The following is a 24,313-nucleotide window of genomic DNA, read 5'->3' as shown; positions in this document are numbered from 1 at the left end:
GGAAAATAATCAAGAAATAGAAAGTTGCCTTTTGCCTTTTGTTCCTAAACACAAGAATCTCGCTAAAAAAAAATTAAAAAAAAAAAACCCTTCCTTTTTATAAGAAAAAGACAGCATGGAGATAATATATTTATGAACTCATTTGGAGTGGAGTTGGTAAATAACATTTGGCAAGGGATTAAAAGAAAAAAAAAACGTTCATTTAACTGCGTTTGCCGGGAGTCGAACCCGGGTCTATTGCTTGGAAGGCAATTATCCTAACCGTTGGACTACAAACGCTAATTGATGTAACCAACGTAAATGAACAAATATGAGTTAAATTACTGAATGGTTGAAGAATGAGAGTTCCGAAATACGGTTATAAATTTGTCCAGATAATAAGAATAATAATAACACAATAATATTGTTTGAAAGAAATGGAAGAAGCGAAGCATCCTAATTAACGAAGATCTGTTTTAGGTTTTACCATCGAGATATAAATGAAATGATGATCGCCTTCTTTCTCTTGCTTTATCCATGTTGGGCAACACCAAAGCGGTTGTTCATGGGAAAGTTGCACCCATGCATTCCTGGTATAAAGCTGGATGGCATTAGCCAAGTAAGGAATATTGCGAAGAAGGGAATTGTTTTGAGTACTTGTTTTCATCCCTGGATAGGAGCAAAGCATTCAGAAGCAGTCTCCCCAGGTATGAGTAGAGTAAAACATTCAACATATATTGTATTGTGAGATTAATAAAAAAAAAAAAGAAAAAAAAGGAACATATATAAATTCAACATATATTAGGGTTCATAATCATTCCGGTATGTTCGTAATCAGCAACCAAATGGCATGTGACATTCGTATTATCATAAGAATTCAATTCCTATTATCTGAATTCAATATTTGGTTGGCTAATACCCTTTACGTTCGTTCGACCTTACGCTCACTCCACTGTATATATTACCACCTATCTTTTTTTTCTTTTCTTTTCTTTTTTAAGTATGCAAGTACATTGATTGGCTGCTAATTATTTACATCTTTTTTTTTTTAGTAATAATAATAATAATAAGAAGCTAAGACAGGCCAACTAATAGCTCATCAAGCAAACAGATCCAAACCTCGGTTTCAACCTCCGCCGCCAATTCCTCCTTTTCTCCGCCCAAACTCCTCCACTTTCCCGCCTTCTCCATATCCTTAATGTACAAACTCCGTCCTTCCGCCAACTCCCATCCCATCACCCTCATTTCTCCGCCCTCTCCATCCACCCAACCTTCTATTAATTTCACAACCTTTTCTTCCTCAAAACCACACCCTCTTGCACTTGATTCATCTTCTTCTTCTTCTTCCAGCTTTTCATGGATCAAATCCAGCACCAGATTCTCTGTTTTCAACGTGAAGCACTGCGATTTGGTCGTAGATTTCACGAGCCTTACAAGCTCCAATGCCTTCTGTTCCCTCTGCCCTTCTTTTGTGGATATTATTAAACCCAAATCAGCGAATCGTTTCTTCAAGTCTACAGGTTCCAATTCCGCTCCCTTCTCCAATCGCTTCAAACCAAAATCCAGGACTGAAACTGGACTCCACTGCTCCTTTTCTTCTTCATTTCCCAATTGCTGTTCATTATAATGTCAAAAAATACACACACACACACACCCTCTTAATTACTATTATATAATTTACTTTCTAAAAATTCATATAAATAATTACTTCCTGTAAACAATAAAAATATGTAATTTAAATTTAATATAATTTAATAAAAACATTAACCAAAAAAAGAAAATCCCTATGATTTTGTTACCGACACATGCAAAGCCAGCAGATGACAGGCCAATAATATTAAACTCAAATGCCACAAAAACTAAATAACTAAAAATAATTTAAAAGAGAGGAAGAGGGCGCAATCTAGTATGCGTGGACCATGAAATCAAAAGGTGTTGTAAGTTTGTAAGCCGTAGATGTCGATAATCTATGACACATGGCGAGATCGTAGGCCTCGATCATGTGCCCTTAGTCGTATTCTAACATTTCCTAAGATATACCCCACACTTGAAGTTAATGGCCTCCCAAAAATCCAGCTGTATTTACCCTTAACCTATTGTCTATCTACGCAAACACTATAATTTAATTCTACCAATATTTCAAATCATAGGTTCCCATTTTTTAAAACATATTAATTTTCTCAATGAGGTAGTTTAAATAAATGACTATAAATACCAAAGTATTGACAAAATGGGGTTACCCTAAATTGTGTACATGGACCACAACTTTATCTTTAATTTACTCCGTGTGTGTTCCATATCTACTAGTGACTCAATGAAACAAGATGATTTACTTGAAGTACCACAACATCTAACAACAAAAAATATATCATTGAGTTACACAAACTTTCAATTGGGTGCAACAAAACTCGTGAATCAAGTTGACTTATTAGAACCTATTATCATGTGTGTGGTGACTTAATAAAGCCGAGAGATTAAGCATTCATGGTTGGGAGTTCTATTAGCATGATTACTAGTGGATGTTGATGACATCGCGGTCTAAAGATATGTACGGGCATATATCTTGTAGAATTTCATTTTGCCAACAAATCCAATACAATCCCATGGTCTTTGGCCATCTAGTACTCATTTTCTCCTATTCTAACACAACAAAATATTGATGATCTGATCATAATATACGTCCCATGGTATATGAGTTCCATCTTATTATAGTTTACTCATGAAATTTAGTATTGAGTATTAGAATTTAGGCATTTATTTAAACAACACTAACATTTTAATTTTTTTTTTACCGAGCAGTTACGGAGTTTTAAAAAAATAAACGGCAGATATGGATTGGGCAAATCTATCAGAGACGGTTATCAAAGGAACGCGAAGCATGGGATTAGAAAACGAAATCCTGACCTTAATGGCTTTCTCCGGGTAGGCGGCGGCGGTGGCGGCGACGGCGGTTGTTTCTTCAATGCAATCTTTTCCCAAAGCTACGCCATCTGTTTTGGCTATGAGATTACTGAGATTACCAGGCGAATCCTTATCGTCCTTGGCGGCGTCGATTTCGCTGCAACTGTCGAAATTACCGCTCGAAGACGACGGAATCATCTCCGATGTAAATTCGCTCTCCGTCCAACTGATGCTATTACTACAGCTACAGATCGAGTTTCTTGCAGCGACAGCAATGACCGAGGAATCGGCGGAATCGGCGTGATCGTGGTCAGACGACGACGGCGGTTCTTTCTCATCGAGAAATTCCCGAAACGATTTCCAGCGTTTGGCGTTGGAATCAACGACATTCGATTTCTTCCAAAAGGATACGAGAATCAGTTTCCGCGAAATACTCCTGCGCAACGGAAACTGCTTAAATGCTCTGACAACAGCGTTGGACGCCTTTTGCAAAGTGGAGACCGCGGGGAGAGCGATTCTGGTGGAGGCAGTTGGAGGAGGTAATGATTTAGTTACGGAAGAATCTGTCCGTTTGAAATCGTTGTTGAGGAGAAATCGGACGGTTGTGGTGCAGCATTGGCTTCGTGGAAACGATCGGAAGCCATGAGAGGAGCAAGAGCTGAAATCGTCTTGAAGAAGAAAATCCTTGAGCTTGAAAGACGTAGGTTTCGCGGCGACGAGGCTCCAACTAGAAGAATCCACCAACGACGCCATTTCAAAATCAAATGGAACAGAGGAATTCAAATTGCGAAATGATTTTGAAACAGAGAGAGAGAGAGAACAGAGGAGCAGAAATCAGAGAGGCATGCAGTACTGGAGCATTAAAAGCACAATGGTGGATTGGTACATACAAAACAAACAACCAAAACTTCCATTAATTTTTTTTTTTAAATAAACAAATACATAATTATGCACTCCTCACGCGCTCTGCCACGTGTGCATGCAGCACTTAATGATTATTATTACTATTTTTTTTTTACTCTATTCTGCCTTTTGTTGCTTTCTTCTTTTTATTATTACTTTTTTAATTTCAATTATACAATAAAGAAAATACAGCGTCACAAGTCAATTATATACCATATTATAAAAATGAGACGCTTTGAAAAAGACTAACCAGATGGAATAGGCCCAATTCCTGCATGGTGTAGCCTTCAATTTTGATGGGAATATAACAAAGAATAGGGCCATCCAATATTTATTTAAACATTCAAAATTGAATGGTAGGTGACACTGATCTTTAAATTATTTGAGGGATTGGAATGGATTGGACCATAGTCACATAAAATATGAAGTTACCTGTGTCTCAATTTAGCCTAAATAGGCCAAACCAACCTCAGACGTATAGTTTCATGTTTAGTCTTGTCGGCTTATGCATAATTTGAATGATAAAGACAAAATAGACAATTAAATACAAAATAGCATCAACATTTCTCAAGTGAGTGACTAATAATAATTCAACGAGAAGTAATTTGTATTGTTCCAAATCACTTTTATAAGCTACTTGACAATTGAGTAATATACTAAATTAAAGACATGATTCATCGTAAATCAACAATTCAATCACTACACCCTTATCTAAATCTGTTGTAGTTAATTTGATGGATAGACAAGATTTCAACAGTCAGCTCACCTGTTTTAGGCCATTAATAGTGTGTTCATTGTAAGAACTTGTCAATATATATATATATAATGGAGACAAAAACATCCCATGAGAAACATTTTTAATGAGTTTAACGAGCACTTCTACGCAATCAATTCAACTGGGACTTGGGAGTCCAAAGTATTGGAATCTTTTTGTATCCACATTTTTCACAAATGACCGCCTCACCCTTGCCCATTCCTTTCAATTCTTCGGACCAGTGGCGGTTTTCGGCTTTGCTTGCTTCCAAAGTCCACGACCCCAAAACCGTCTAATCCTCTGTCTCTCACCACGCCTTCTACACGGAATGGAAACGCCGTCTAACCGGCTTCTTTTTTATTTTATTTTTTAATTCCTTTCAGTTTCATTTCTTAATGGATAAGGTTTTGACCTTTCGTTGAAAATAATGTTTCTCGTGGGATTAGTCTTCTGGAACTGTTGCTTTTATTTGTTTTTTTTTTTTTTTTTTAATATTAAGCAAATTAAATGCAATAAACCTATAATGACTTTCTTTTTATTGGTATTTTCCAAAATTTGGTTTCCCACGTTTATAATAAAATATCAGAAAAAAATATTAATTTTCTTCCTATGTAAGTAAGAAATGTTTTCAGCATTTGTTTGAAAACAGTCAAACATGGGGTCCATGGTAAATCAAAAAGCGTTTGCCAACAAAATTCCTTTTTTGCTGTTTTAACTTTTAAAATAATAATAATAATAATAATTTTAAGCAAACACGTTTCCATTACTACTGTAAGCATAATTTATAAATTTTATTTTTAAGATTGCTTTTATTCAAACGTCGTTATAGTTCATTTATATAAATTTATTTTAATTGGGTGTGAGAAAATTTAGAAAATAGTTTTAAAGTGATTTAAAAAGTTATTTGATTTGAACAAAAATGATGAAAGTAAATATAAAACTTTTGGTATTTATTATATAACCAATTGCACATTACTTTATATGTAACCTTGACTTCCTCGAATAAAAGTCTGTACATTTAGTTTCCTGGTTGGTTGGGGGATTCTCACTCTACCTACTTCTAAAAGCTCCACAATGACACATCATCATTTGTATCCACGTTGTCCCACTCCACGTCATCGCGTAAGCAAAAACGAGGAGGAGAAAGCAGAGGTCCTTCCGCCATGCTGGCAAGCAACATCGGCATATTCGACAAAGCCTCGTCGTCGACGTAATCCCGTTGATCAGGCTCCGCCTTTGGCTGACTCAAAACCACCTCGTCCTCTTCCCGACTCACATTGCACTCTTCATACTCACATTCTTTCGCCGCCTTCGCCGCCGCTTCTCTGATCACCGACGGATCATTACTCGATGGAATCGGAAACCGCCAAGCTGAGTCAGCAAAATTGAGACAAGCCGATTTTCCTCTCAACGNTTTTTTTTTTTTTTTTTTTTTTTTTTTTTTTTTTTTTTTTTTTTTAATATTAAGCAAATTAAATGCAATAAACCTATAATGACTTTCTTTTTATTGGTATTTTCCAAAATTTGGTTTCCCACGTTTATAATAAAATATCAGAAAAAAATATTAATTTTCTTCCTATGTAAGTAAGAAATGTTTTCAGCATTTGTTTGAAAACAGTCAAACATGGGGTCCATGGTAAATCAAAAAGCGTTTGCCAACAAAATTCCTTTTTTGCTGTTTTAACTTTTAAAATAATAATAATAATAATAATTTTAAGCAAACACGTTTCCATTACTACTGTAAGCATAATTTATAAATTTTATTTTTAAGATTGCTTTTATTCAAACGTCGTTATAGTTCATTTATATAAATTTATTTTAATTGGGTGTGAGAAAATTTAGAAAATAGTTTTAAAGTGATTTAAAAAGTTATTTGATTTGAACAAAAATGATGAAAGTAAATATAAAACTTTTGGTATTTATTATATAACCAATTGCACATTACTTTATATGTAACCTTGACTTCCTCGAATAAAAGTCTGTACATTTAGTTTCCTGGTTGGTTGGGGGATTCTCACTCTACCTACTTCTAAAAGCTCCACAATGACACATCATCATTTGTATCCACGTTGTCCCACTCCACGTCATCGCGTAAGCAAAAACGAGGAGGAGAAAGCAGAGGTCCTTCCGCCATGCTGGCAAGCAACATCGGCATATTCGACAAAGCCTCGTCGTCGACGTAATCCCGTTGATCAGGCTCCGCCTTTGGCTGACTCAAAACCACCTCGTCCTCTTCCCGACTCACATTGCACTCTTCATACTCACATTCTTTCGCCGCCTTCGCCGCCGCTTCTCTGATCACCGACGGATCATTACTCGATGGAATCGGAAACCGCCAAGCTGAGTCAGCAAAATTGAGACAAGCCGATTTTCCTCTCAACGCGAGTGCCGCAACGTCGTGTGCACGTGCCGCCATCTCAGCAGTTGGGTAAGTCCCGAGCCAAATCCTGGTCTTCTTATTCGGCTCCCTTAGCTCACACACCCATTTGCCTTTATTCCTCCGCCGCACTCCTCTGTACACTGGATGCCTCGTCTCCTTAAAAACCCGCCGACCAGCCCGGCGCTTCGGCCGGTTCGACGCCAGTATCACTTCCTCGTCGGAGTTAGCGACCACGTGGGGCGGCGTTCCGGCGTCTGACAGAGTGGACGAAGATTCCGACTTGCAATTATAATTACCATAATAAGGAATAGGATCAGAAAATTGGGTGAAAAAATCCATGGAATAGAAATTGAATAAAATTCAGAGAAACTTGAGGAGTTTTGATTTCAAGACTGAAAACAATGGCAGTGAGATGCTTAAATAGATTCGGCTGCAGGGGATTCCAACACGTGGTACAAAGCACCCAAATCCACACGCAAAAACGCGACAAAACAAATGGCGTAATAATAATTAAAACCAAATTGGATATTTTAAAAACTTAATACACCCATAAAATTGAGTTTGACCCTTTGACCAGTTACTTTTATTTAATTTATTAACATTTTTGTGGTGACGTGGCAGTTTAGTTAGAGGCTAAGCTTAGTGCGTGTGAGCAACGCATGGATTCTGCGTGGGTTTCAAATCCGCACGTGAGACTTGACGCCACAGTTTTAATGTCGTCTCAGTTTGATGACGTATGAAGTTATCAAATTTAATTATTTTTCGGTAAAAATATTTGTTTTCATAACTTAATATAATCGTGGTTTAGTTTCTACACGTTTCATTAAATTATTAAAAAAAAAAAAAAACGTTTGGCCTTGTATTAACTATAGCAATAACTTGATTTTATATTTAAATAATAATAATAATAATAATAAAATCTCCCATCAATTGGTGGAACTTAATTTAAAATTAAATTAGTATCATTTTAATAATAATACTACGTCTATTTAATATACTAGGATTGAACTTCGTATTGACATTTACGCTATTGTTTATATACATTATTTATATTGAACTAAAAAAATATACGGAAATTTAGAAAGAAAAAAAAAAAAGAATGGTTAGAAAGTATGTCGGAGGTATGGGATTAAAAAGAAAAAAAAAAAAGATAAATCCATTCTGATTGTAGTTTAAAAATTGATTGAAACTCATGTTAAATATATTAAATATGCTAACCCATTATTTAAGTAAAAAAAATCAAATTAAGGGGTGGTTGGTTAGTGGGCATTCACACTCGGCCTCTGACAGCTGTCTTACGGTTAGCCCACGGAGTCACGGGAAAAACGTGGGCTAAAATTTCAAGAACAGTTAACTTGGGCTTCTACACGAGCCTTCTTGACTTGTTTGGGCCGTCGGGTTACCCGGTCAAGCCTAGGTCCACCCAAGATATGGGATTTAACTGGTCGTTTCAAAAATGGCCACCCAATTTATTATTATTTTTTTTGTTTCTTTTACATAATAACCGTCCCGATCATTAATAATAGTGTTTGTATTATAATTTTTTTGTGATGGACGAGTGAGAACAAAACATGTTAAAAGAACATGTGTTAGATTGTAGAGTAATATCACTCTTAGAAGCGAGAAGTAGGTAGTATGACTACATCTCAATAAATTGTCAGGGTCATCAAGTGCCGAATATATATTTTGAATTATGATCCAAATCCTAGACATGGGTCGTTACCGTATGTTTAGGTTTAATCCAAATTAGTTTAGACAATCGAGCTAAATTACTTTTCATTTTGTATAGGGTTTATTCACGTAATTTAAACAGACTCTCTTTATACTTTACATTATGCCGAAAATACTTGTAGCTTACTTCCCCACAGCCTCGAGGAGGCTTAAACACTTGTACAAATGCTCAAGTCGAATAACTCTAGGCTATAAGTAGGATGAAGACGTTCACTTTTCAAAATATTAGCGAAATGTGTGTTGTAGAAGGGAAAAAAAATCTATTTATTCACCCGGAAAAACTAATTATTACAATCATTCTCATAGTTATGATTTCACAAGACGAGAATGCATATATGATATAAGGATTCAAATCGAAGTTTTTTAATGACATGCGAAGGCAGAAAGATTTGAATTGATAATCTTAAATGTGCGTTTTAACTCATTAATATATGTTCATATTATTAAAATAATTCAAACTCATCAACCGGGATCAAACATTCAAATTAAAATTGAATTCCGCTAATATTGTTTTAAATACAAGCTATTCATTTAGTATTACTTTTTCTACTTCAATGTCAATTTAGTTCCAACTCTTATTATTATTATTATTAAGAATAGATATTTCCGACAAGCTTTTGTCGGGTGCGGCCACTGTCTTAAAAAGTTGATATTTGAGGTCGGCAAAACATATATATCTTATTTCATCCATTTATCATTGGGAGATATTTTATAGTTAATTTAGTTAAGAGGTCCCTTTATATTATGGTATAAATTATTGGTCACTAAAAATAAATTAAATTTCATATATTTTATGTGATCTCATTCCCACCAAACCTTAGGCAAGTAGTGGAGCATGTGAATGTTTACTGAAATTGGAGAAATTAAAATCATTAATTAATTTACACTTGGGTTTATAAATAAATAAAAAAATTAATCCACTAAACCAAAACCACTTTTTATAGTAAAAACAAAAAAACAATTTTTTAAAAAATTAATCCATTTTATTTTTTTAACATACATTAATTATATCATAAAAAATAGTTCCATAAACATTCCGTTCCATCGGAGTTGTCATCAGACAGCGGTGGAGAGTTCATTCTTGGCGGCGACACCATCATCCCCTCCGCCATGTCGGCCAGCAAACTTGGCATCCCAAAAATCTCCTCCTCATCCACGAACGACGCCGTATTACCACTATCTTCAATGTTAGTGCTGCAAGTCTCAACTTTGTTCAACGCATTGGCGGCGGCGGAGGCAGCATTGCGTATGTCAAGCGGGGAGGTGGAGGCAGGAACAGGATAGGAGGCAACAGAGGAGGGGAAGTTAAGGATGGCTTGATCACCTCGGAGAGCGAGAGCGGCAACGTCGTAAGCTGTGGCAGCCATCTCGGGTGTCGGAAATGTACCTAGCCATATGCGTGTCGTCTTACGTGGCTCCCGGATCTCCGACACCCATTTTCCACCCCTGCACCGAATTCCTCTGTACAGAGGATGCTTCGTGGTCGATGAAGATGACGAAGAAGAGGAAGTCAAAGAAGCCATGACAGAATTACATGATAAACAAAAATGAACGAATTTGTTTTAATATTTAGCAATTGAAATTCGAAGAGAATTTGTGTTCTTCATCATCCCACAATCACGTCAATTTCAGTGATCAATTTTGGTGTCTTAAAAAGGGCAGTCAATTTGGTTTGGATTTGTTCTATTCATATTTAGTGTTTATAAATATCAAACAAATTCATTGACTCCACTTCTATAAATATATATTTTTTATTTTTTATTAAGCATGAGGTAGAGAATGAATAACGTGGCTCATTTTTAGCTACAGTATAATAATAATTTTTTTCCTTTTAAAAAATCAAATATAATATATATATATATATATATATTTTTACTTTATGAAATTAAATATTTGTTTTATTTTTTAATTTTAAAAGTATTGAATAATTTTGGACCTACTCATTCATTAAAATTAAAATTAAAAAGACATTCTCGTATAAAATAAATCACTCAATATCTACTTATTTATTTGTTTTACTATTTTCATATTAAAAAAAATTAAATTATTTTGGTTGTGATTGGGTTGTCATTATTTGTCACCAACTTCTCCTAATTTCTTCCTATTTCTAATTTAATAATTAGTGTTTATGAATATTGTTTTAGTAATTTAAAAATACATTATGAATTCTAAATAATTTTGATTTTTCAATTTTTGTCAAATTTCTACCCTTATAAATTTGTATTTAACAAAATATTTAAGATACAAAGTAACTATTTACTAAATATTAATTTTTAAATAAAAGAATTTTTATTTATTAAATATTAATTTTGGATTTAGTTTAGATTAAATTGAATCTGGTCTAATTATATAAAATCGATTCGTTATTGAATAAATATACCATCTTAACTATAAATTTAAATTTATAATCAATTTCTTTGTTTGTTAAAAGAATATTTTTAAGACTTCAATCCATAAATATACATATATAAGAAATGAATAATTAAAAATGAGTACAATTAAATATTGTTTAAATTTTAAAGAGATTATAAAAAAAAAAAAACTTGTTATTTGAAATTAAAATAAAATCTAACAGAATCGACCATAAATTTTTATATGACCCAATCAAATTATAACTGTTATTTGAAATTCAAAATTTAACCACCTATCCTAATTTTTACTATAAATAAAGGCTGCTGAATAACTTTATCCTTACAATAACCTTATCCTTTTCCTCACACAATTTTTGGTTTCGAACATGGCGGGTGGAATTATGGTGGGTTCAGAGAAAGGAAAAAATTATCCAGGAAAATTTACCTGGAAAGTGTTTTATACCTGCTTCATTGCAGCCTCTGGCGGGTTAATTTTTGGATATGATTTGGGTATCTCAGGTAATTTAATAATTCTATTTCTTTTCTTTTTCTTAATAATTATAACTTAATAATAATAATAATAATAATAATAATGGGTGTTTGTCTTGTTTTGTTCAGGTGGAGTGACCTCCATGGATTCATTCCTATCCAAGTTTTTTCCAGCCGTATACCAAAAAGAAACGTCCACAGATCCATCAAATAATCAATACTGTAAATTTGACAGTCAAATTTTGACTCTTTTTACCTCCTCCCTTTATCTGGCGGCGCTGGTCTCCTCTCTAGTGGCCGCCACCGTCAGTCGAAAGTGTGGCCGTCGAATTACGATGCTCATGGGCGGCATTCTGTTTCTCGCCGGTGCTCTTCTCAACGGCTTTGCTCAAACCGTTTCCATGCTCATCGCCGGCCGCTTACTTCTCGGTTTCGGCATTGGTTGCGCTAATCAGGTTTCTAATATAACCCTTTTGCTTGCAGAAGTCAAATGGATAATATCTTGATATTGTGAGCGTCGTGATTCCTAACAATATTCTTATTTTGTTTGCAGTCGGTGCCAATTTATCTGTCAGAAATGGCGCCTTATAAATACAGAGGATCTCTCAACAATCTGTTTCAACTCATGATCACAATTGGCATTCTAATAGCCAACGTCCTCAACTACGCCTTCTCGTTGATCCCCGGAGGTTGGGGCTGGAGGCTCAGCCTTGGAGGAGCCATGGTCCCAGCCATGATCATAATTTTCGGCTCCATGACCCTCACCGACACCCCGAGCTCTCTAATCGAGCGCGACCGCCACGACGAGGCGAAGGAGCTTCTCAAGAAAGTGAGAGGAGTCGACGACGTAGACACGGAGCTAGCCGATCTGGTGGCAGCTAGGGACGCATCAAAGCAAGTGAAGAACCAATGGAGTGCATTGTTGAAAAGAAAATATAGGCCACAGCTTGCAATGGCAATAGCCATCCCATTTTTTCAGCAATTGACTGGAATCAATGTCATCACTTTCTATGCTCCTGTTTTGTTTAAAACACTTGGATTTGGAAACTCTGCCTCTTTAATCTCCGCCATGATTACTGGAACGGTCAATTGCCTCTCCACCGTTGTCTCCATTTTTCTTGTTGATAAATTTGGAAGAAGGGTTCTTTTCCTTGAAGGTGGTACTCAAATGTTCATATCTCAAGTTGTGGTTACGGCTATGATCGCTTACAAGTTCGGCCTCGACGGGGTCGCCGGGGAATTGTCGAAGGAGTATGCGGGGGCAGTGGTGTTGTTCATATGCATATACACTGCAGGGTTTGCTTGGTCATGGGGGCCTTTGGGATGGTTGGTTCCAAGTGAAATATTTTCTCTAGAGGTTCGATCGGCCCTTCAAAGTGTGAACGTTTCGGTGAATATGATCTTCACTTTTGTGGTTGCTCAAGTGTTCACGGCTATGCTTTGCCACATGAAATTTGGGATGTTCATATTTTTTGCGTTCTTCGTGGTGGTGATGAGCATATTCATATATAAGTTTCTGCCGGAGACAAAGGGTGTGCCTATTGAAGAGATGACTCTTGTTTGGCACAAACATCCGTATTGGGGAAAATATGTGACCCAAGATCAAACTCAAACTCAGGCAACTGAAACCCCACATGCCTCTTCGGATTAGAACTTTTTTTTTTTTTTTTTTTTAAAGTGGGTTTGGTTTGAAATTCTTTTGTTTCTATTGCTTTTTTGATTCATGTTTATTTATTACTTCAATAGGTTTAGGGGATAGGTTAGATTTTGGATTAGGGTTTTGTTTTTGAAATAGGGTTTATTAGGGTTTGTTTCCTCTTCTTAGCTCTGTTCAGAGTAATAATTTCTTTCAATTTACATCTTTTTTTTTTTTTTAATGGTTGTTTTTTTTAACCTTTTAAATTGGGTATTCTTTAAAAAATAATAATAATAATAAATAATGAGTTTATAGTCAAATAATACTCTTTCCATTGGCTCCTCGAAGTCATAGTCAAACAATGACTAACACTCCAAAACAAGTCTCTTATTCAAAGTGAACAATATCATATCATTGTGAAGTAGTTTGTAAAATTATAAAATAGAGTGGTTGTTTTGTTACCATTTCATACCCCCTCAAAAATTCAATTTTATTCTTGGATTTGGTGTTGTTTTTTTTGGAAATTAATGTTTTACTCGACCATGGTTTTAGAACATTGAAATCATATCTCGTCAACACATTAATTCTGTGTATCTTATAACACGCTATTTTCATTTATATAATTTTATCTTTTAGTGATCTCTAATAGACTATTCATGTTTCAATACGAACGAACAAGGCGTGGTGTCCGGTTAATTCTATTATGGTAATTTCATATGAAGATATGATAATATATAAATTAAAAGACAGTGAGAAAGTAAAAGGAAAACGGCGTGGGTCCAAAGCCATCATTCCCGGAATTTAACAAGTGGGGAAATAAGCGAAGCATAGCATCAGCCATGCATGAATACGCGGTTTATTTTCAGAAAATTATAACTCTATCTAATGACTATATTGTAATTAATTTATTTTAACCTTGTTTTAATGCTCATTAATGTGTTGATTGATTCATAAATTAAAGTGGAATTTTGTAGGCTATAAATACGGCCACAACCCTAATAACTTCTTCACAGTCACCCATTTCAGATTTGGTCTTTCTTATAAATCCCTCTCTGTTTCTTTCTGGGTGTCCAATTTCATAATCCCCCTTCAAAAAACTTGCTTCCGACAATGTCTGCTTCTTCTGTTCCTCTACTTTCCGACCAACCAAATAGTCCGACAACTAATCATTCACTTACAGCTCCTCTGATCTCCGAAAACCCAACCATTTCAACGACAGTAGCAGACAAATATCCATTTCTCTGTCTTCTTCTCTCGGAGTGCAAATCTATAGCCCACGTCGCTCTTCCGATGATTTTTGTCGGATTTTTTATGTACTCTCGTTCCATGATTTCCATGTTGTTCCTCGGCCAGTTGGGTGACTTGTCCTTGGCCGGCGGTTCGCTGGCAATTGGGTTTGCTAATATCACTGGCTACTCTGTTCTGTCTGGATTGGCCAGTGGCATGGAGCCCATCTGCGGCCAAGCTTTTGGGGCTAAAAGATTCAAACTTTTGGGCCTTGCCCTTCAAAGAACAGTCATTCTTCTTCTCCTTTCTTCAATACCCATTTCGTTTTTGTGGCTCAATATGAAGAAGATTCTGATCTTTTGTGGACAAGAGGATGATATTGCCAATGAAGCTCATTCCTTCATCCTCTGTTCTATCCCTGATTTAATTGCTCTGTCTTTTCTTCACCCTTTACGAATTTACCTTCGTTGTCAATCAATTAACCTCCCTCTCACTTACTGCGTTGGATTGTCGGTTCTTTTTCACGTTCCAATTAATTACCTTCTCGTCTCTGTTCTCGATTTGGGAATTCACGGCGTCGCTTTGGGAGCTGTGTGGACGAACTTCAACCTCGTCGGATCGGTGATTATTTTCATCCTCGTCTTCGGCGTGTACAAGAATTCCTGGCCGGGATTCTCGTCGGAGTGTTTGAAGGAGTGGAAGTCGCTTCTTAGGTTAGCAATTCCAAGCTGTGTTTCGGTTTGTTTGGAATGGTGGTGGTACGAAATCATGATTATGCTAAGTGGGTTCATGATGAATCCTCAATCAACAGTGGCTTCCATGGGGATTTTGATTCAAACCACAGCTTTAATCTACATTTTCCCATCGTCACTAAGCGTTGGAGTTTCAACAAGAGTTGGAAACGAATTGGGAGCAAACCAACCAAACAGAGCCAAATTAGCCGCCATTGTTGGGCTCTGTTTCAGCTTCTTCTTTGGCCTTTCAGCATTGGTATTCGCTTTCAAAGTTCGAAAAGTGTGGGCCACAATGTTCACAAATGACACGGAAATCATAGAATTGACATCGCTTGTCCTCCCAATCATCGGACTTTGCGAGCTGGGGAACTGCCCACAGACGACAACCTGCGGGGTTTTGAGAGGGACAGCGAGGCCAACATTGGGAGCGAATATAAATTTGGTGTGTTTTTACATAGTGGGAATGCCGATTGCGATATGGTTGAGCTTCTACGGCGGGTGGGACTTCAAAGGACTGTGGATTGGGCTGCTGGCGGCGCAGGCCTCATGTGCAATGGCGATGCTCATGGCGCTGGCTCGGACCAATTGGGAAGAACAGGCCGAGAGGGCTCAGGAGTTGACTAGAACCGGTCCGTTGGAGATTGAAAATGGTGAGGATGTCGAACAAAATGAGACATTTGAGAATGATGACGACAGAAATGGACGTTTGAATTCAATGGTTGAAAGAGATTTGGAAGTGTGATGTGAAGAACCGCATCAATGAAGACGGATGGATTTAGGAAGTTTGCTACGGTCTCTTTTTTTTTTTTATTATTATTATTTTTTTTTTAATGTCGTGTTTTTTTTTTCTCTCTCGGGTTTTGGGTAAGCAAATCGGGTTTGTGTCATTTTGTACATGGTCCAAGGAGGAGGAGAAAGGTGCATCATTGATAGGCGAACAGAGAACCAATTTTATTAATCGTGTTATCATCTGTAACATTATGAATATAAGTTGAGTTACTCTCTAGTTTCTTCCATAAGTGTTGTTTATTTAGATGAGATGTGTAATGGTTGTGCTCGTGGAATATATTAGTGTAGTTAGGGTTTTATGTTGATATAAGTTCTTAAATAAGAACACGTAAACAGAGATTATTGAAGATGAGATTTTTGGCAAACATGTTAAGTTTGGACACTAATTAAAAGAGATTGTTTAAACGGGTATTAGAGTAGTAAAGCTGAGAAAGACACTGTAGTTGAGGTGATACTCCCAAGGATAGTGATCTGGCTACATGCATGAGAATTGATACAAGAAATTGTTTACTAATTTGAACAATATTTGTCTGATATGAAACACGCCATCTGAATGTGTGTCTCTGATAGAAACACATCACGATTGCATTAATGTAGCTTTTAAGAAAAGGATTCTTTTACCAAATTTAGATCCCGATTTTCAAAAACATGCAACCGAATACACTCTCGTATAGTTGACTAAATAAACTTCACGATTTTTCGCTTTCCCTTCCACTTGACACTTTGTTCTTCAATAGTGTCTCTAGCTACTCTTCCCACATTGTTTTTGCTGTTTGTTTTTTATTTTTTATTTTTTGTTTATATATACATAAAACACAATTTTGTCACTCAAAAATGGTAATGAAAGCCACTTGTTTAACCAACATCAAAACAATAAAATAAAGAAAATATATAATTTAATAAGAATAATTAAATTTGTCCAGCAACAAATTGATTCGATTTTAGATTTATATGCTGGTAAATGAACGTTATTAAATTGGAAGAGATCTTTTATGACTAATATTCGAAAAAGATGCCAAATGAAACACATGATATACGAGAAGATATTGTTAAAGGCAAGCGTTTCCGTAAATAAAGTAAGAAAAAAAGTATAAATTAAAGCGATAATTTTGAAAAGAGTGATTTGGCTAATAGAAGCGACGATGTAGATGGATAGAATTGTGTATAAGCATTATTTACTAAGTCGAGTCACATTTTATTCCCTTATCAAACCCTGTTTAAATACATGCCTTGTTTTACTTTGAGTCACACATGAATCATCCCCTGTCAAATGGGAGTATCAAAATCTGTATTTCACAGATGTAAAAAGAAAAAAAAATGAAATTATTATTTATCGTGATTCCAAAAAAATAAAAACAATCCGATATTGATTCTAAAAATGGAAAATAAAACAATTTATTGGAAGTTGGCCGGCAAATATTTGTTCCTAAATTTGTCTTGTATTATGTCTCAAATTCTGTACCACGTGGCATATTCTTTATTTACGTTCATTTTTTCTTATGTATTTCTTTTCCAACTTTTAGGCTTAAAATAATTAATAAATCAAACCTCCTTAACCATCATCAATAATTTAATCTCTTTTGTTCTTTTTTTAATCTAAGTTTCACGTGAAACTTTTAAAGGTTTAATCAAATATGTTCATGAATAATGACGTTGAAAATAGTATTTAAGAAATATATATCCATGATTAATTTAATGAAACTTAAATGCGAAATATAATCTCATTTATAAAATCTTGTGAAATTAAGCTTACACGTGTTACTCAGAGATGAATTACTTAAAAACTGGTAAAAAAAATTATTTGATTTATTTAATATTAATTACTTTTGTTTTATATATTGTCATTCCCGTTCTAAAGATTAAACCATTATTTACATCTTAAATTCCCAAATAGCCCTCATCCAATGCAATTTGGGCCCATAACGATTGGCCCAAATATTTTTAGAACGAGTGATTGGGCCTCGCCAGCCGAGCCCAATTAAAAATGGATACCATCTGCAGCAGGCAGCCGGTAGCCGGTAGCTGAAGCCCCCGATCTGCGACCGCCCAAAACCTTTGGTTCTCGAAAAACCGTGCCGAAGTTTGAAGAAGGAATCCTCCATTTCAGTAACTTGTTGAAGAAGGAGAACGGAAGAGTTGGAAATGGCGGCGAAGGAACAATTCGAAGAGGAGGAGAAGAAAAGGAAGGGAAACTTTTGGATATGGATGGTATTGTCAGTGATTTTTAGGATCGTTATGATATATTTTCCCAATCTGAATCTGTCCTCTCGCCCCGAAGTCTCCACACCTCTAACCAGCATTCATCGACGTATTTTACTCTCTTTTCTTTTGAGATTCGAGCTATGATTGGTTTCTAGCTTAGTTTATGCTCATGATATCTTGTTGATTGTTTTAATGTCTTGCAGTAGCTGAGGGCTATTGGTTAAAGCAGTCGTCAATGTCTCCCTATGCAGGTTTCCTTGTTTTCCTTTCGTTATCAATTCAAATGTTGCTTCTGAAGCTGGCTGATTGTAGATGCTTATCTTATAATTTTGAGAATTTGGTTATTTTTCTGACCAGGATCTATGTACCATGGCTCTCCTCTGTTACTGTCTCTTCTAGGGCCACTGACTGTCAAAAGGTAGAAACCAACCTCCAAAAGAAATGTAACATTGTACTTCAATAGAGGCTTTTTTTTCCCTTGTTGGTTTAACAGGTGTCTGTGTTTTGTATTTATAATGGCTAAGAACCTGAAGCTGATTAGTGTTTCGTTTCTTCTATCGTTTTTCTTATTGCATACTTAAATTGAAGAGTTTGAAGCCCGTGAAAATGAATTTGGTAACTTCAGAATTTCTGAATTACTAGGATCCTGTGCTTGCAAGTGCTCGGAGTATAATGCTAAGTTTGGTGTGTTTTCTGACATTCAATAATAGTTGTATTTTGGTGATGCAGAATTGAAGGGCAACCAGACCATCTTTTATGCAGGTGAATTTTGCATTTTTCTTTTTTTTGTTCGCCACTAAGATTGTTTTATGCACTTTTAAGGTTGTTATCAATGGTTTGAAAGTGAATGGGTTTCAGTGAAGTCCAATTTCTTTTAACATTTCTGTTGTGCACTTTTTGTACTTAAATTATTTGTGATTTCTTCAAGGCCTAAGATTTTCATTCATTAATGATAGTTCTGTTATTTATTCAGGCTGTTAATATAAATGTATTGTTGCATAGTTTTGCTTTTGTGGTTGCAGATGTTCTGAGTGCATTGCTTATTCGTGCAGTCGGTCAGAATCTTCAGAGGGCATATTATCGGAATTTGAGATTGCTGAAGGTTAACCTGTCAAAAAACTCAGGTACTTTGACATGCGATTGAAAATTATGCATATGATGAACTGTAAATGAATGTGCCGATCTTTATTCTAGTTAAGACTGAACTGCATACAATCACTAGCGACGGAAAGGAGAGATCAGATATGATCATTAATCCCACAAGTTAGGACATTTTAATTAAAAAATACAGGGTGAAGTTTCCTTGACATTTTCCTGTGTAACGTCAGGGATCTAAATGCTATGCCATAAATTTTAAAATTAACTTCTAGGAATTCTATTTGGAATATATTTTCCAAACTTTAGGATTCCATGAACATCTTAGAGATAATTATTGACTCTTTATCCATGAACAATATATCGCAATAACCATAGTACAACCTATATATAGCTTATAGTGATTTAAAAATTACTTCACGAAAATTATAACCACAATTAATTGTCATCTTGCATTTCTCTTATAAGGTTGGGTTCTTACGCTTAAGTAATTTCTATTGATTTTTCCTCTGCTTCACTTTGTAAATTTCTGTTGCATTCTCTGTACTCCTTTCGTTTGAAACTTGTTTCTGATTATACAAATATCACAGAAAGCCATTATTTGCTTGAAATGAAAACTCCCATGAAACTGAATAAGATGTTGGCCCTCAGACTTTCATATATTCTTGTTCTATAATCTTCTTAAAGACAGGTATTTTCTGAATAAATGAAATAAGTTTAAGATGCAATCTAATGCCTTTGGATATAGGTTTCCTTTGAAATGTTGAAGCATGATACAGAAATCAGCTACTCAGCATGGTGCTGATCTGAGATGTATTAAACCTTGTATAGAAGATGATATAATGTTCGATGCCCAATTGAGTTCAAATATAACTCGTACATTCAGACAACTATGTCAATTTGAATGGATGTGGTTAGTGGACTTTAGAATTGAAATCCTTTCTACATAAGAGCAGCGCAAAATTGCAGTTTCACTATCTAGTTATATTTGTCTTGACCTATATGATTACTGTAGATTCTTTCTAAATGATGGAGCTGGGAAGTGAGTACTTGGAAATCACTTATTAGGTTGATATAGCAATACGGATATTCAATTCCTACTGTTGGTTTATGTTTGTGATGTTTTTCATAGTTAGATTTATTGGCTATAATTATATTTTAATTATTTGTATTAGTTTTTTCCTTTTTACGTATTAGACCTTTTTTTTCTTAAAAAATGTCCCTTATAACTATTGTAAGTAAATGAGAATTGACAATTATATTATTCCATAGAAATTGATATTTCACACTTACAAAGGGAGAAATTGGGAGAAACACATGAAAACATGGTCTTTTTGGTTGCTGTAGTAATAATAATATTTTTTAAGGAAACAGAAATTTCATTGATGAATATAAAATTACGAAGGGCAAAGCTCTGTTTTCTGGATGACTTCATTATAGATCTGGATTGTCTTATAGTTGTATGTCATTGTCATTCAAATGAGAACTGCCTTTCGAGTTGGATTTCAACTTACTTGTTGAATGCTACATTCCTTTCTTTGATTGGCTTATGAGTAATGTCATTATTTGTTTAATGTTAGCAGAGTTCTTCCCAGCTGGAGATATTGCATCTCTTGTGTACCTGTGGAATCCTTTCACAATAGTTGCATGTGTGGGTTTGTCCACATCTCCAATCGAAAATCTAGCCATTGTGCTTACGCTCTATGGAGCATCTAAAGGCAAGAAATTAGCAATCTTTGCTTTGTAATGACAATCTTTTTTCTTCCGCCTTCTGAAAAAGCATAATTTATAGACAAGAGTCATACGCGTGAATTTCACCAAAACTTTCAAAGGTTCAATTGTTCATATTGAAGCACCAGCAAATTGACATTTTTCATACCACCATTACACTGATTGCATGTTTTTGTTACTGAAAATATACATTTATTTTTGTTATGATTTTCTTTTTGGTTATTTTGAACCATTCATTTGATAAGATGCATCTAATGTAGTACAGGACAAGTTCCATTGGCCGCTTTTGGATTTGTGGTGGCGACTCATCTATCTCTTTATCCTATAATTCTTATAATTCCGGTATGATTGTTCTGTCTTGGGTGTTTGTAAGACAATATATAATTTGCTTGCTCATGGATTCTTCTAATATAGTTGCTATGTTCTCCTTCTTCCCCCCAGGTAGTCCTTCTACTAGGTAATGGCTTAGATGCTCCTCCTAGGAAATTGTTCTTGCAAAGGAGTAGTAGTAGAGTTGTTGTGGGACCTTCACGTGATAGCTGTAGCCAGCAGGAGGAAGTGATCAATCAGTCTGAAGTACCAAATGGTTTCTCATTGAGACCAGTGATGTATTTCTTATTATGGGTTTCTTTATTTTCTGTGTATCTGCTGCTTCTCTGTGGCGTATCTCTTAAACAATTTGGTGGACTCTGGGAGATGTTTAGAAGGTATGGATTTTTTATTTAGAACTTTCTGCGATATATTTATTAATGTACCCGTTGACACTTCGCATTTCTCATACCAAAATGAACATATGCCTACTTCACCCAGTACACAATTGCGATTGTGATAGGTCAGTGATGAATATGCACATTTCAGGTCCTCCTTCACCCTTAGTCTTTAAGGATGGGGAGGTGTCACTTGGCTGAATGCTAGTCAGTTTCCAAAATACTGTGTATATTCATTTCATTAATATGAAAAGAAAAGGTCGACAACCTGGAAGTTAAATCCACCAGTGAGAAAGTTGGTTCCTTTTCTTTTATTCTTTTGATTTATTTATTTATAATTTTTTTATATCAAGGTTTCACGTTTTTAAGGTAACCACTCTTATTACCATGCAAGTAACATGAGTTTGAAGTGTTTATCTGAGTTTCAACCATATTTCTTACTCGGCTATAAAATATGTGGTTGGTTTCTGCAGTACATATGGCTTTATTCTCACTGTGCAAGATTTGTCTCCAAATATTGGGGTTCTATGGTGAGTCCAACAAAATACTAGTTGGTTACAAAATGAAACCTATACATAAAGTCTTACACGTCACTTTCCAACTGATTTTTTTTAATGCTGTTTTCAGGTACCTTTTTGCTGAAGTGTTTGAGTTCTTCAGGGATTTTTATTTAATAGTCTTCCATATCAATATTCTTTTTATGATAACACCATTGGCCGTTCGTCTCCACCATCGACCCTTGTTTCTGGCTTTTGTGCTTCTTTCCATTTCTGCAATGTTGAAGTCTTATCCTTCGGTATCCTCACGTCTTGTTGCATGACTTTCTTTTGATTTTTTAGTAGTCATACACTTGACTACACGATGATGCGAGTTTAATAAGCTATCTTGTCGTTTTGACTCCAATAGGTAGGGGACTCAGCTCTGTACTTGAGTTTTGTGGGATTGTTTGTATACGAATTAGTTGGTGAGTAATCATGCGGTTCTGGTCACTTGTATTTTCAACCTGATTTGAATCTTCACCTTTTAATTAATGTCCAATGCTATTCATACAGATTTGGAGTTCTCATTCTTTCTGTTCTGCGGGTATATTGGGATTTCACTGCTCAGCCCTGTAATGCACAATCTTTGGATATGGAGGGTATGCCTTCTTTGCATCCTGATTTGAACAGAAACATGGAAAGACTTGAATCTCTTTTTAACTAAATGACATCACGAAATTGCAGGGGACTGGCAATGCAAATTTCTATTTTGCAAACGCTATGGCTTATGCTTGCTTCCAGGTTGGTCTTTCTTTTTTAAAATATAATCTGCATTCATATCACTGCTAGGATTCTCCACGTTCCAGTTGCTTAAAATATAATTTGCATTCATATCACTGCTTGGACCTAATACACGAAAAGCTGTGCCTATCTTGCTTTCTAGTCACTACTAATCGCTGTTGTTAGGACAGACATATTTCGGTCAAGAACATGGTTTTGTTGTCATTCGATTACTTGTATAGATGATCTTTAGACCAATTTGTTATATGTTCAGTAATTCTCTGGGCCCACTACCTGTTTCCTTACAGATCGTTCTAGTGGTTGAGAGCGTAAGTACAATGCTGAATCACGACCGGAAACTGAGGAAGCTGTCTGCAGTGAAGCTTTCATGATAGCTAAGTCATAGCACCCGAAACCTAAAAGAAAAATCGTCTCGGCTATCCAATTTTATTGTACAACTTTAGAGGTCTAGAGATCCAATATCCATGTAGAATTCTAGTGATCTTGGAACTGCTCTAACAAAAACAAAATATTTATTACCACCTACTTAGGCCCCTGTTGGGATTGCTTTTTTTTGTTAGTGAATGAATCTTAATCGGTTTGGATGTTTGGAAAATTTAGTTATCTTTTAATATATTTAAAATCACTTTTCAATTTACTCTTCAAAGTCATGATGAGTAATAATTTTGATATTATATGTCTATAAAAATAATTAAAACAATGTTCACTTTGTTTCTTAGGGCTAAATTAGAACAACATTGTTTGAATTTGTAAATGTTTCAGCTTGATTCTTTCAACTAAAATGCATATATACATGCACATATATATCAATAGTCATACCGACATCTAATTACCCATCGATGTTCAATAGGTAAACTTCCCATGTGTAAAAAAAAAATATATGTTTGAAAGAGTACAATTATTAAATTTGAAAATTTAGGGATTATATACTTTCGATCTCGAGTCTCTAAAGCCTTATTTGATTAAGATGTCTCAATACCCCTATCTATTCTCGTCTTGATTATGATTGTTTAATTTATTTTTATTATTTTGTCGAACATAATTTGTTGCCCTATCCCAAACGTGTTCCTAAATAATTCTCTACAAGAACCTTTTCACTTTACAATATTTTCATACGATCTCTTTCAAACTACCAAACCATATTAAAAAAAAGTTGTACATAATTCATGTACTTATTTGTCATGTACCGAAAATTCAATTCCAATTTATTAATAACATACATGAACACGAGACACAAAAGAACAAAATTATGTCGACATAGCCCATTTTTTCTTCCAACGTGGTTTGAAAATTATCATAACATAATTAATTGGTGTGTTAAAAACATTAGGTTTGCCCCTAGCAATTTTTAACTAAGGAAGACTCTTGTCACAGAGAATATTTCGATTGCCATTAAAACTTGGTAGGATATGATTCATATACTT

The 24,313-nt window shown here is 35.3% G+C and overlaps 6 protein-coding genes and 1 non-coding gene across 8 annotated transcripts; 3 read left to right on the top strand and 4 right to left on the bottom strand.

Annotated features, from left to right (window-relative positions):
* Positions 1-207: 207 nt before the first annotated feature.
* Positions 208-279, bottom strand: TRNAG-UCC. Its single transcript has one exon. It is a non-coding gene; the product is annotated as a tRNA-Gly (tRNA).
* Positions 280-932: 653 nt separating this feature from the next.
* Positions 933-3,742, bottom strand: LOC111459668. The gene is made up of 2 exons (XM_023102680.1): positions 2,884-3,742; positions 933-1,593 (listed from the first exon to the last, which is right to left on the bottom strand). The coding sequence occupies exons 1-2, from the start codon at positions 3,631-3,633 to the stop codon at positions 1,054-1,056; spliced, it is 1,290 nt and encodes a 429-aa protein (XP_022958448.1). The 5' UTR covers positions 3,634-3,742; the 3' UTR covers positions 933-1,053.
* Positions 3,743-5,460: 1,718 nt separating this feature from the next.
* On the bottom strand, positions 5,461-7,282 carry LOC111459681 (dehydration-responsive element-binding protein 1E-like). 2 transcript variants are annotated; one of them, XM_023102694.1, is made up of 2 exons: positions 6,911-7,282; positions 5,461-5,941 (listed from the first exon to the last, which is right to left on the bottom strand). In XM_023102694.1, the coding sequence occupies exons 1-2, from the start codon at positions 7,254-7,256 to the stop codon at positions 5,598-5,600; spliced, it is 690 nt and encodes a 229-aa protein (XP_022958462.1). In that variant the 5' UTR covers positions 7,257-7,282; the 3' UTR covers positions 5,461-5,597. The 2 variants fall into 2 exon arrangements, with proteins under 2 accessions (XP_022958462.1, XP_022958461.1); XM_023102693.1 differs by lacking the exon at positions 5,461-5,941 and having other exon boundaries at positions 6,430-7,282.
* A 2,376-nt stretch (positions 7,283-9,658) lies between these two features.
* On the bottom strand, positions 9,659-10,171 carry LOC111459744 (ethylene-responsive transcription factor ERF026-like). Its single transcript, XM_023102773.1, has one exon. The coding sequence runs from the start codon at positions 10,169-10,171 to the stop codon at positions 9,659-9,661; it is 513 nt and encodes a 170-aa protein (XP_022958541.1).
* A 1,214-nt stretch (positions 10,172-11,385) lies between these two features.
* Positions 11,386-13,139, top strand: LOC111459743 (sugar carrier protein C-like). Its single transcript, XM_023102772.1, has 3 exons — positions 11,386-11,518; positions 11,618-11,943; positions 12,042-13,139. Exons 1-3 carry the CDS (start codon positions 11,386-11,388, stop codon positions 13,137-13,139), a joined length of 1,557 nt encoding a protein of 518 aa, XP_022958540.1.
* A 1,014-nt stretch (positions 13,140-14,153) lies between these two features.
* Positions 14,154-15,827, top strand: LOC111459742 (protein DETOXIFICATION 49-like). Its single transcript, XM_023102771.1, has one exon. It carries the CDS (start codon positions 14,235-14,237, stop codon positions 15,825-15,827), a length of 1,593 nt encoding a protein of 530 aa, XP_022958539.1. The 5' UTR covers positions 14,154-14,234.
* Positions 15,828-17,897: 2,070 nt separating this feature from the next.
* Positions 17,898-23,526, top strand: LOC111459680 (phosphatidylinositol glycan anchor biosynthesis class U protein-like). The gene is made up of 14 exons (XM_023102692.1): positions 17,898-18,182; positions 18,280-18,327; positions 18,434-18,494; positions 18,806-18,838; positions 19,079-19,200; positions 20,755-20,889; positions 21,168-21,244; positions 21,344-21,609; positions 22,083-22,139; positions 22,237-22,405; positions 22,516-22,573; positions 22,662-22,747; positions 22,833-22,889; positions 23,177-23,526. The coding sequence occupies exons 1-14, from the start codon at positions 18,017-18,019 to the stop codon at positions 23,258-23,260; spliced, it is 1,419 nt and encodes a 472-aa protein (XP_022958460.1). The 5' UTR covers positions 17,898-18,016; the 3' UTR covers positions 23,261-23,526.
* Positions 23,527-24,313: the final 787 nt, after the last annotated feature.

This window comes from Cucurbita moschata, unplaced genomic scaffold (assembly GCF_002738365.1).
Source record: "Cucurbita moschata cultivar Rifu unplaced genomic scaffold, Cmos_1.0 Cmo_Scf00022, whole genome shotgun sequence".
Classification (NCBI taxonomy): domain Eukaryota; kingdom Viridiplantae; phylum Streptophyta; class Magnoliopsida; order Cucurbitales; family Cucurbitaceae; genus Cucurbita; species Cucurbita moschata.
The sequence above is the reverse complement of the archived record's forward strand: the minus strand, read 5'-3'. Positions and strand labels throughout refer to the sequence as shown.

What these genes read in the sequence shown, in the direction of transcription:
- LOC111459668 (XM_023102680.1), bottom strand. Translation starts at nt 3,633, where the DNA reads ATGGCGTCGTTGGTGGATTCTTCTAGTTGGAGCCTCGTCGCCGCGAAA. An exon ending in ACCCGGAGAAAGCCATTAAG is followed by an intron (nt 1,594 to 2,883) that starts GTCAGGATTTCG and finishes TATAATGAACAG; the next exon opens with CAATTGGGAAATGAAGAAGA.
- LOC111459681 (XM_023102694.1), bottom strand. Translation starts at nt 7,256, where the DNA reads ATGGATTTTTTCACCCAATTTTCTGATCCTATTCCTTATTATGGTAAT.
- LOC111459744 (XM_023102773.1), bottom strand. Translation starts at nt 10,171, where the DNA reads ATGGCTTCTTTGACTTCCTCTTCTTCGTCATCTTCATCGACCACGAAG.
- LOC111459743 (XM_023102772.1), top strand. Translation starts at nt 11,386, where the DNA reads ATGGCGGGTGGAATTATGGTGGGTTCAGAGAAAGGAAAAAATTATCCA. An exon ending in ATATGATTTGGGTATCTCAG is followed by an intron (nt 11,519 to 11,617) that starts GTAATTTAATAA and finishes TGTTTTGTTCAG; the next exon opens with GTGGAGTGACCTCCATGGAT. An exon ending in GCATTGGTTGCGCTAATCAG is followed by an intron (nt 11,944 to 12,041) that starts GTTTCTAATATA and finishes TTTTGTTTGCAG; the next exon opens with TCGGTGCCAATTTATCTGTC.
- LOC111459742 (XM_023102771.1), top strand. Translation starts at nt 14,235, where the DNA reads ATGTCTGCTTCTTCTGTTCCTCTACTTTCCGACCAACCAAATAGTCCG.
- LOC111459680 (XM_023102692.1), top strand. Translation starts at nt 18,017, where the DNA reads ATGGCGGCGAAGGAACAATTCGAAGAGGAGGAGAAGAAAAGGAAGGGA. An exon ending in GGGCCACTGACTGTCAAAAG is followed by an intron (nt 18,495 to 18,805) that starts GTAGAAACCAAC and finishes TTGGTGATGCAG; the next exon opens with AATTGAAGGGCAACCAGACC. An exon ending in TAACCTGTCAAAAAACTCAG is followed by an intron (nt 19,201 to 20,754) that starts GTACTTTGACAT and finishes TAATGTTAGCAG; the next exon opens with AGTTCTTCCCAGCTGGAGAT.